Consider the following 12,489-nt stretch of genomic DNA (forward strand, 5'->3'; position numbering starts at 1 on the left):
AATTGTATTATTCACTACCTTAAGGGGAAAAAAAAAATCATTTGGATGCTTCTTTCTACTGTCTAAACCTTGAGATATTGCACATGAAAGAAAATGTCAGCCTTTAAACAATTTTTTTCAGAAAATAAGAGTTTAAAGTTTCACCTTAAGGAATATTAAAAAATTAGCAAGCTGCATCCTTTCTGGAAAGAAACATAAGGTTTTTGAGGTATATGATAGTAATGGAAAATAGAAGTCCTGAAAATATCAGTATATACCACTAATAATATGAATTATTACATTGATGCTGTACTTACCCGATAATCTGTTACAAGGCCTGGAAGTTAAAGAAAAAACGTTCACACTGCTTCCATCACAACAGCCAAAGCTTTTAATCATTCTAATGTTATTGAAAAAGCTGTCTCTTAGCTATCCCGTACATTTGCTACAAACTTCTGCAATCATCAGTGTCAACAGGACCACTAAATATCTAGTAGGATACTTAGCAGCATGCTAAATGAAGGTGCTTGTAATAAGCTTCATTCCTTAGAATATACCACTAACATATTAAAGTTTACAGGAGAAGAAACACAATTTTCCTGCTATACCACAGATACTGGGTAGATGATGGTCTAAATACGATGTTTTTTTTCTTCTTGTAAGAAAAAGAAGTAGTATATAAACCAGCTACTATTAATTATGTTATAAACACTTTGCAGAATCCCCAAACTCATTTCAACACTCATTCTCTGCTGTGAAATGTCACCACCTTTACCCTAGTGTACTGGTAACACTTTTTAAAATAATCCACTTCTACCTACCTTTTACGCTCATTCATGTATTTGTTGCTAATTCTTCAAAATGTCTGATACGTGACTAGAAATTTGACTCAGAATTGACCTCTTTCTGCTTGGAGAATAGTATTCTGTGGTTTTTTATGGCTTTTCATTTAATTTAGTGAAAGCCCCTTACAAACACAGACTGACTAAGCCACAAAGCAGTCCAGGGAGGCAAGTAGAGGGCATTAATAGTTATCTTTTATATAAGCACACAGAGTCAAGATGCATCTACCTTTTCTTTGAATCAGGTAATCAAACTGATTTCTCAGTAAAGGAAGCTGTAATATAAAACTAGATTATTTGCAGTAAGACAGTGACAGAAATTAAACTGACGTAAAATTTAAAGCACTTCTTTAAGTAAATGTGGAAGCATCTGCTTAGCTTTTTTATTCTGCTTTATGACTCTTCAGTGGAGTATAGGAGTTCATAGGAAAATAGGTATTTAAATTCCATGGGAAAGCGCTGTCTAAGCGCTCCCAGAATTCTGAACTGCGGGGTACTATATAGAACTTCTGAATTTGACCAGTCTATGTCATTTACAAAACTCTCAGCCTTTACATTTTCTAGCAGTTAAAAAAGACTGTATTTCCTGTTTTACAAGCTCTCTTGCCAGTGTTCTCTTATCTACGCAGCCAAAGCATAGGAAAAAACATGGTGCTTCCTCCCTGCAACATATAGCTGTTTGGATCTTTAACCTGTTACTAGATTATTTTCCAGATGAAAAAAAACACACAACAACCAATAATCATTAACCTGTTCCTGGACTTCAGGAAATGAACATAGTTGTCTCAGTTCAGTAACAAGGCAATATGATAACAATCACATTCTTCTGCATTATAGCAGCCATTTTTGTTTGATAGCTGCAAGACTGGTAGTAAAGAGAGTAAAGCAACTGGTGCTAGATAAATAATCCTATGCTCCTGTAAGGGGCTATGTCTAATGATCCACAACAACGCCTTTCACAAGCTGTGAAGCAGAATGCAATCAATGATTAGTCCTTGATTACAAGCCTTAGTCTTACATCTGTATTTAACCAGGAGGAATTGCATTGTGGGAGCATATGTGGCATTCACAATAGAGTATAAAGCTGCATTCTTCGAACACTGCCATTAGGATTTGACCTATATCCTGGGTTGCCAGGCAAGCTAGTATAATCTTCCTGGTGTCATGATGCAAATCACATAAAATTATAATTAATGACAAAATAAATACTTTCCCCTTGGGGGCACACATAATTGCCATGTGGTTATTAAGAGTAATTGCTCACAGATAGAGATATTTTTCCGCTCATTTAAATTCTTGAGTGAGAGATGAGCAAATTCAAAAATGCTTTTCATTTGCCTTGTAAACCATGATGGGAATTTTCAAACCTGAGACATACTCAGAAAATAAGACTGTCCATTAGACAAGCCATATTTCCAGGAGTGCTGACATCCCATAAATCACATAGGGATCATTAGGGACTGCAACAAATTTGCACCTTTGCAAATTTGACTATGTTTATTGAAGACGCAAGTGTGGATTGAATTTAACAGTTTAACTAGAGGCATTAGCATTTAAAAAGTGTTGTCCGGCTCTTTTGAAAATTGGTATCAAATAAGAATAGAGCATAGAAAAACTTATTGTCACTGGACTGCTAGTAATCAGCTGATCTCTTTGAAATCATTCTGTCCAGATCACATAACATGCTATCACAGCTGACAAAGGCTGAACAACTTATTATCCAAATTAGGAGGTGAAGTTTTTAGGTCAACTAAGTGGCCACACTGAAAGCACCTAGTTTTAAGAAAAATTTGATTTCCTTCTGGTGTTATTTAACCTGGGGAAGATCTAAGGTTTTTCTATCAGTACTGTCAGTTGTCACGAGAACATATTTTCCCCTTAGTTAAGGTTGGCTTTTTTTCTCCTGAAGAGAAATATTTTTCATGTATGCAAAGTAAAAGCTAGTGACTTAAATTTATTCACTGTAACTGGCATTTTTCATTTAAAAAAGAAAAAAAAAAGCAGTATATAGGCTTTTTCTTAACAATCCTACCCTTTGGAGGGTGAACCTCAGCTCCAGAGTTGCTGCATTTTCCTGTTTATTGCACTGTTCTATATCTACATTGCTTGGAAATGTAGAAAAGGAATAAAATGGAAAATTTCTGCCAGTTCAGGATTTAGGCACAAGAATCCATTTTTCCTAGGGCTTTTTAGTGAATGGTGGAATTCTGGGTGGTGTTAGTTTAAATGTCAATGAGTTCAAAGCCATAACGGAGAGAAGATAAAAATACTCAGGATACGCTTCTGAACACAGATCAGCACCAGCAGTTCCAGGAAAAATACGAAATAAACGGTAAGAACATCCACATGTGATTCACCCTCTTAAGAAAGTTATGAGAGAATTTGCACCACATGTTGACACTGCACTACTGTGTCCTTCTTCACAATTAATCAGTTAATAACTGAATGTGTAAAACAGGCTTTTGGATGGCAAGCGCCGCTCTGCAGTTGCTAGGTATGTGCAAGGAGCAGCGCTAATCCATTAAGGAGCTCTGTGTAGGGCGTAAGATTTGTAAGTTCTTTGTGAGCATATTGTGAAGAGCTTTCATGAGCATTTTGTACAAGATGGATAGCCTGCACTTACCTCCTTCTCTACAATCAATGCAAGAACATGAGAGCAACAGGATAATGTCCCAGATAGCTATCATTCAAAATAGAGCACAGATATCAAACAAAAGCTCACCCCTTCTTTGCAGTTTCAGGGACTGTTTGCTCCTGGTATGGGTTTTTGGAAATTTGAAATCAGACCTTCCACAAATAGCTAAGAAAAAGGGTCTCAGACTTAGAAACTCTAAAACAACACAGATCTTGAAACCATTCTGGAGAAAGGTATGTTGAGGAAGGCAGGTTAAAGGACTCGATACACAGCATCTAATAATATGTTTATCTGACTGCCAGAAGATCATTAAGAATTTTCTCAACACTCCTACAGTCAGTGCTAAGTCTGGAGCTGGGGAAATCCCAATACAAAAGTATTCATGTAATGCTTTATAAAATGTCTTTCCCTCAATTGCTTTTTTTACTAACTAAAATCTCACTAGACATGTGTTTTCACTTTAATAGGCTTAACTCCCTAGGGCACTCTGAAAATGGAAATAGGCTGCTAAACAACTTATGTAGTTTAAAGAATTTTAGTTTTCATCTTAAGTCCTTTTTTCCATTAGATATCAGTGTGCAAACAAAATAATAATAATCTAATTTATTTATAAAATTACCAGACTCCTGATGGTGATGCTGCAGGTAAAGAGGTTCTAATTTAAAGGCACCTGTTAAATCTGATCTTTTTTTCACCCTGTATAAAAAAGAAAGAATTAAATTTAAGGGATTAAATTTCCACAAGAAATGAAGGCAAATTGTATGTGTTTAAACTGGCGTATTTCCTGAGCACAGCCTGTGCCGTTTTCAGTGCTTTTTCACAGCCATATCAGTACTGTACTTACAAGTAGTTAAGTGTAAGGCTCAGCAGGAACGGGCAGCATGACTGCACGACTGCATATTTAAAAACAGACAAGAAACAGACACAGAGGATCTTTTTATGGTGATAGACACTCACACCAGAATGTGAGACTAGCTGAAGCAATGTTAATGTTTGCAGTCAACAGAAGTTGCCTTGAAATTACTGCAGTACAAAGCTGTGTGGGAAGAGCTGTGGCTTCCTAGACAACATGCACAGCAGTGGTGAGGCCTTATGGATGCTGGCCACTGTCTCTCCATGCTGCAGTGGTGGCAGCAGCAGCCACTGGTAGAGATGAGCACCCTGGTCCAGACTCAGGTTTCCCTCTTGTGCCACCCTGCCCTTAGCTGGGTCCAATATACAATTACTGACAGACATACTGCAGCACAATGCAAAACTGAGAAGCATACCTTAGTATTGCCAGCTAGTGGATGCTGTGACTGGACTGACGTTCAGAAGCCAATATGCCCCTTTTACAGAGAATAAACTACGTTTTGCCAGTGGGTAATAACAAGATTTTGCTGGTTCATGCTTCACTCTGTGTGAGACTGATTCCCCTCCACAAATGTTGGGGTTTATAGAGGCAGAAGAAAAAACCAGAAATCAAAAAGGGAAAGACTGCTACATCATTATATTAGGCCCATAAATATATTACAAAGTAAGCAATAATTATGTCACCACAGGGACACTACAAATGACAAAACTCTAAACCTTTTATGATTTTCTGTGCATCTGTTTTCTTTCTGGGTTTTAATGTAAAATTATAAATTTCTAAGTAAAAATCTAATTTCCAATATTTCAGTGTGTATGTATAAATGCACAGACCAGTACATATTCCCACTCTCATCCACATCTAAGCTGTGCTCATAAAGCACCTTAGTCAAACAAATAAAAAGCCTTCCTCTCACTAATGGTCAGGGAAGTACCAAGATTAGCAGTTAAGTACTTGCCTTCAGGTATGGAAGTACAAAGCTGAAGATAAAGAATCTGATGCACATGAAAAATAGTAAGATATTCAGAGTGCTCTCAATAAAAACAATTAAGAACCTGTTTGTGTGATGGAAATGTCCTATGGACAGAAGGAAGAACCTATTAACTGAAAGCAGGTTTAATTAGGGTAAGTATTTTTAGCAAACTCTAAGTTGTTCTATTGTAGCTTATTTAATATGTTTGATTACTTTGATAGATTCATGTTTCAGTAGCTCATTCTGTATGCAACTAACCCAAGTTACATGCAATAACATTAGTTGTCTTGCGAGAGCTTCATTTTTTCTCCTGCAATATGCTGTGCTAAACAATGGAACAGACAAGTATTCTGCAGAAACATCTAGCTTAGAAGACATAAAAATGCTGTCATCTTGTACTTCCTTGGTGCTGTTACTTGCATTTTTAAAAGATGGTGTCTGTTCCATTTGGGGACTTCACAGACCTTAATCTGGCAACCATGAAAAACTGTCTAAAAAGATTATTTTTAAAAAATCCAGAGCCTGGACATCAATGTATATGAACTAGTTGAGTTGCACCTCTATACACCATGTCTAGATTTCATCCTGTGTATTTAAACTTCTTTGCAGTAAGTCTGGTAATGGAGAAGTAGTGGTTTTGACTTTCTTGGCAAATACCCCTGGTTGACTGAAGGATTGTGAATATATAGTTCAATAATGTCACTGATAAACTAGAATTTTTTTAAGGCTTGATTTTATCCTAATAGACCTACTAAAATCTAGCTTGAGTGGCACAGATTCACATATTAAGTACTCATAATACAAAATGTGCAACAAAACTCCTGATGAATAAAGTAGTGAAAATCTGTGAAAAGTGATTTACTTGGATTGCACATCTGCAGCATTTAACACCCTCACTCTATTCTGTCTATTTTAAATGGCAGATAAAATAACCAAAAAGTTGACTTTATATTATAAACCAGCAGGAAAATTTCACTTCTGTTTACAGATAAGCATTTCCTGTAGTCACCTTCCTTACAAATACTAAAACAGTCTTCCCAACAAAATGTTAACACTTAAACCCTGAAAAGAGTAATAGAAAAGCAAAAATACCAAGACTTTGCAAGATTATTATTTTCACTCTCTCTGAAAGAAGATACTTCTTCCTATTTTATAGTACTCCAGGAAACCAATTAAACAAGTCACACAAAACTGACTGGTAGTTTCAAGGCAAAGTCTCTAAAGGACCCTAACATTTGAATATGGAAAATATACCCATCTTGGAGTGGCTACATTAAATTCCTTTTTATAGGAAATTCACTGCTCTTTTCTGTACATCAAGTAGTCTGAGAATATTTTACAAAAGTTTTATAATGAAAATTGCCTCCAAATCCCAAATGACATCACTACTACATATTGCACTGAGTAGTTAAATAATTACATTACAGATCTAATGGCTAGATTATCTTAATCAACTCGTAGGGAAAAGAAATGGGAGTGTTTACTGGGAAAAGTGCTGGGAAGGCTGTCAATGGAACTCACCTTAATTTGATTCTGAAATGCTGTTCACTGTTTATTCAACTCTTTCTGTAATATTACAATATCATGGTTAATACTTCCCATTAATCTCAGGAGGACTACGTATCCTCCACTGTTACTTTTTCTCACCAGGTTCCTTCATCCTTTATTACATTTCACCTTATCAGGCAGTGTTACAGTTGGTAAGAGAGGTGAATTTTGAACATGGGCCTTAGAAGTAGTTGGATGATGGATTTGGCTTCATGTCAGAGTTTCAATATATACTTCCTTTGTTATTAAGTGGATAACACCTATACATCAACACCTTGCTGAAATGAAGCCTGAACAGCTATAATTTTGAAGCTTTCACTTTGGGTAAGGAGACATGTGGCAAGGTCTCTTGAGATTCCTTATAATGGAATCTCCCTACCTATGAAAACAAGCAAGCATTTTATGAAATAACTTATCTAAAAAAAAAAAAAAAAAAAAAAAAAAAATGGAAAAGAATAGTTTCCTAAATCTAAAGTCTAAGCTTTGATAGGAAGAAGCAAAAATCAACCAAGATGGGAACATAAACTGACAGTGTGATTGTATAATATATACCTTGTTTTCCTGGAAAGCCAAGTAAAACACTTTTAACATAGTTCCACAGGGTTTTCAGGGAAAGCAGAATTAATGAGAAATTAAACTGGTAGGGAGTAGACTCTGGCCCCTAACTGTCCTACAAAGATTAAAGAGAATGATGGTGTACTGTCTCATTTCTGAGTGACGACTTTGTTAACAACGTCTTTGCGTGATGAGAAGATGGGAGAAACTAGCAAAGGCATTTCATTGTCTTCCCGTTTTCATATACAGAGACACACAACTAGTTACGAGGTACTTATGAACTGGAGTCTTGGATTAATCACTGGCACTACTGATGAATCAGACCAAAATGGAAGCCATTTACTCTAAGGAAAGGAAATAAAAAACATAATGGCTTGGTATATTTCAAGTGCATACATCAGGAAAACTATTAAAGTAAAAAATGTAATGCATTATCTGCATAACCTACATATTTGTGGAAAAGTCAACTTTGCTGAGGATATTAAGAGAGCAGAAGGTAACTGAGTGATCACTGTCTCACATTTATTCTTTTAAATAAGGTGACTTTTTTCTGGATGATGTTTTGGAGTCTTCTTTTTATTATTCAGTTTTTCCTTCTTTTTTAATTTTTGCAAATTTTATTCTAACTGAAATGTTTTGTTTATTTTGGTAAATAGTCTGCATTTACTGAATAGCTGTTTTGCTAATAAGTATCATTAGTCGTGATGCTGGTAGACACTAGGATCTGGAAATTCCAGGCTGGGACACAATATATCATCTATTATGGGATGTTGTTATTACTGCTAGTATTAGTGCTATGATACTTTGCTTTGTTTCAAATTATGTCTACAGGTTTCTACTTTGGTATCTTTTTATATCAAAATGCCGTCTCTGCTGTCACCTGGGAAATTGAAAATCAGTACAAAATTGCATAAATAGTCCTTTTTGAAATCAGATGCTTTTCATCAGCCAAATCCCAAGCATTTTTGGAACGGCTTTTGAAAGAGTCAAGGCTCAAGCAAAAATAAAATTTATGGAAAAGAAGAAAAAGCTCTGTTTAGCATGCTGTTCATTGCATTAACATCCGTAAATGAAGCGTTTTCATTTATGTTTTAAACAGTCCCAAAATGGAGTAAATATGAATCTGCAGACTTTTGGGGATATCTCTCTCTCTCTGGAACATAATGCAGAGATCAGGCCTATTTCTAAATTTTACTTGCTTGAAATTTGGATTAAATGGAAGACTGAATTTTGTAAATAATTTACAAGAGTTAAAGCTATCCAGAACTCCTCATTTCAATAGAGAAATGCAAATAAATGTCTACTGATAGAAAGGCAAACTAATTTAACACATTATTTTTTATCTCTTATAATGTTTCCTTGTACTGTAATACTTACCACATAGCAGAGCAGTCAAAATTCACGAGTAGCCATTTGTGAGGATTAAAGTTAAATGAATCTGCAAACTGAGAATGGATCAATAAAGAAAAGAATTATGAAAGAGAAAAGGATCCACGTCCTAATGATACAACTTTGTCAAATTGTCTGAGTATATCTTAACTATGAATGAATTCCTGAATTGGGTCTTTCTAGATAATGTTCATGCTGATGTCATTTTACTTAATAACTACTGTAGTTAAATCTTTTGTAGTTAAATTTATTTTGGGGATGGAATTCAGGTTAGATGTGCAGCTAGGCTATTGGTATTACCAACATTTTGAGCATTTGCTAACCATTATTATTTTTAGATACATATGTTATGGAAAAGTATGTATGTCACTGTAAACTAAAAAAAATCTGCATACTTAGGAACATCCACTGTGATTCATATCCCAATTTCCAATAAAAAATCACTAAGCTTACTATTTCCAAGAATGTTAAACATATACACAGAAAATTCATACATAGAGACAAATAATATTAGTTCAGAATCTGCTTATGACATTCATTCATAAAATTACAACCGACCAGGAAATGCCTTTTTTTTTTTTTTTTTACTGCCAGGGCATTTTCTTTCAGTAGAAGTAATTTTTTCATCTAAGTCAAAAGAAAAACCAACACAGAATAAGCATTCACAATACATGTTTATATAAATCATGTAACAGGCCTGTTTTACTTGACATATGTTTAAGCGTGGCATCAGAGGAAACCCAGGTAGGTAAGACAGACATCATGTGGGGAAGGCTTCATCCATGGTTTGTGTTTTAACAAAGGCAGAAGCCATCAGCCTTAAAAAAGAGAGATGAGAGCCTGGCAGCACCAGGGTCTGACTACTCCATATAGCACTTTTCTGTTCTCATTTGCTTCTCATAACCTTCCCTGTCACTTGTAAACAATTAATGATTTCTCTCATAAGAGAAGATTATCTGTCTGTCTGTCTGTCATCTATGTATCTATACATCTATCTAGCTATCTTCCTGTACTATGTAAGGTAGGAAACCTGTTCATGGTTGTTAAATATTTACTCTTATGACAAATGCTGGCCCAGACAAGGGATGCTGTTTCATTTCCTTCAGGAACCAATAACAATAATTTAAAAAATATTCCCCTACAGGAAATTACAACAAGCTTCATGTGCTGATAAAAAAAAGAGACAGAAAGAAATGCTTTATTTGTGAGGGGGTTTTCCCTCCTCTTCTTCATTAGTCACTACCTATCAGTGCTATGTTTAAACTTCTGGCTTTACCAAACAGTAATATTTTCTGCACAGATGTGGAAGACAAGGACTTATCAGACTGTCTGAGGGGAGCAGCAGGAAATTGAAGTATTCTTATCTAAGCAACTGAATGCCAAGTAGCTCAGTGAGGGAGGGGGGAAAAGGAACAGGAGTGCTGTTGGGGGAATATTTAATTTAGCTTACTTGGTTATTAAACCCTGTCTGTTTGAGATACAGCTACTGGCTGTATCCTGTATGACTTTCAGGATGTAAGCAAAAAATCAGACATAATGAGCTCATTAATTTGTTGAACTTATTTTCTTTTTCTTTTTGTGCAATGTAGAATTGGGGTGTTATAAACATGCCTTTTTGGATATTTGGGAAAATGTTCCTCTTTTCTATTTTGTAAGATACTTTGTTGATTCACTACTACTTGCTATTCTGAATGATAAACTTTAACATACTGTGGTAACTTGCATATTCCCGGAATAAATCCATTAAAATTATATAAACATAAGTAATGTAATAGAATATACAGGGATTTCTAGTGCAAACTGAAGTGCAGCATACTCAGAGATTCTAGAACAGTCGTTAATGTTGGATACATAAGAAAGACAAAAATTCTATGAAAGAGCAAGTTTTTAGCAGGCTGCTAGAAAAGAAACACTTCATTCACCTCCACTCCGTTTAACAGATGCCTGAATTCAGGGCAGATGAATGCACTCCCAGCATAGGCTGCATCAATATGCATCCAGATATTTTCCTTATTACCTAAAAAAAAAAAAAAAGTAATTGAAGATGAAATAAATAAAACAGCAGACTAAAAAGTCCTATTAATTTGCATGAAACCAAGTGCCTGAGAGATTTTTCTTTGATGTTATTGTTTTCCCAATTTAAAATTAAATTTAAGAGATTAAATGTTTCTACCATCCGGGTTTCCATTAATACATAAAGATGTATAAATAACATATACATATTTTTCCTCCTCACCACTTCTACTGGAACAGAGTCCTTACATGTCTAGGTCAATCTTATTAATATTAAGCAAAATATTAAATTATTTTAAGAACTATGAGAAATTACACTTTAAAAAGATGAATCTAGAGATGTAGTTATCATTTTTACAGTAGTAAAACTATCTACTTTAGCAAGAGGAGCTTGAGTTATAGCTGTGCTCCCCACTTCTAACTCATGAATCACAAACACACATTTCTAAACAGTATTTTTTACATACTGATACATGTGCATGCGCATGCTTTTGAACTATGTGCAGCAAACTATTTCAAGGACTGAGACACTTAAGCACTTATGCATAAGTGCACTTACACACTGAAAGGTTAAGAAAGTGCTAGTTTTGATTAGTCACTGAATGGTTTCTGCAGAAATATTTTAGCATATGAACCTTTCATGTATTCTCTGTAAATCAGTATTCACAACTCTGCTATTCATCACATATTAATGCACGGTAACAATTCTGGACTATGAGTTGATGACTGAAGCCCACATTACTTCTTTACCCTGGTCACCAAATAATTCTCATGGGTATTTCTATATACAGAGGTATATCATTTTGGATCTGCACTTGGGCACCAAGTTCATGATGGAATTTGCATTCTTGTGAACTACATTTTCTTTTTGCATAAATGTCTGGAAAAAGCTAATAAAATATTATTCATAGCATCCACGACTTAGGTTTATTTGAAAACATGTTCAAAGTTCAACTGATTATTTTTAAATATACTTGGTCTGAGACACTGCCTTTATTTTATAGGACTCCTGCTCATGTATATTAAGAAGAAAATTCACCTGCACACACAAAAGCTAGCATGAGACATGATTTGAATAGCATGCAATCGTTCTGGTCTCTGCTGCACAAGCAGGAAATCTTTGAGAGCAACTGGTCAAACACACATGATTAGTAGTTATACCTATAACTATTGGTGTCACCATTTTATTAGGTCAGGTCTATAGGAATAACCTGAACAGGAAAATAATCTCTAGCTGCTAAACAGACTACATGAAACCTTCTTAGAAAGGAGGATTGGGAGAAACTGAGTCTTGGAGGGGTCTTGCATTTTCATCAGCCAGCAAGTGCGTGCTTTTGACCAAGCCTTGCTGCAGATCAAAGCTTGACACAACAGACTTCTGAAGAGTCCATGACTCGGTTACTGCATTAAACACCCTGGCATTTTTTCTTTCTTGCAAGAGGAAGAAAATCAGGAAACGGAGAGGAAGGACTAAGGAGAATACATGTAGATTTTTAGTTCATATTTCCCTGCTTTTTATAGAGTTAGAACCAGACAAAAACAAAACACTTTGTGCAGAGAGGAATTAGAGTTCAGCTTTTCCCTAATATTCATCATTTCTCTAGATGCACTTGCAGGAAAAGGGGCTTGAAGAAAAATGTTACAAACAGAAGCATTTATAGTAATTTTTAACTGAGTGTTCCAAAATACACCCCCACCCCCCAAC

At 35.3% G+C, this 12,489-nt stretch overlaps 1 protein-coding gene across 4 annotated transcripts in view; it reads right to left on the reverse strand.

The window, feature by feature from the left end:
• Positions 1–12,489, reverse strand: part of DDC (dopa decarboxylase) — a 65,390-nt gene that overhangs the window by 22,436 nt on the left and 30,465 nt on the right. For 3 of the 4 annotated variants that reach the window (XM_026841558.1, XM_026841556.1, XM_026841557.1), the window contains exons 8-11: positions 10,694–10,788; positions 8,760–8,827; positions 4,076–4,152; positions 297–316 (exon numbers count right to left, since the gene is read on the reverse strand). In XM_026841558.1, the coding sequence (XP_026697359.1) occupies positions 297–316; positions 4,076–4,152; positions 8,760–8,827; positions 10,694–10,788 (260 nt within the window). Of the gene's footprint in view, positions 1–296; positions 317–4,075; positions 4,153–4,181; positions 6,846–8,759; positions 8,828–10,693; positions 10,789–12,489 lie in introns of those variants that run through there. The other variant, XM_026841559.1, reaches the window with a different exon arrangement.

This window comes from Athene cunicularia (genome assembly GCF_003259725.1).
Source record: "Athene cunicularia isolate RWA chromosome 2 unlocalized genomic scaffold, athCun1 chr2_part1, whole genome shotgun sequence".
Classification (NCBI taxonomy): domain Eukaryota; kingdom Metazoa; phylum Chordata; class Aves; order Strigiformes; family Strigidae; genus Athene; species Athene cunicularia.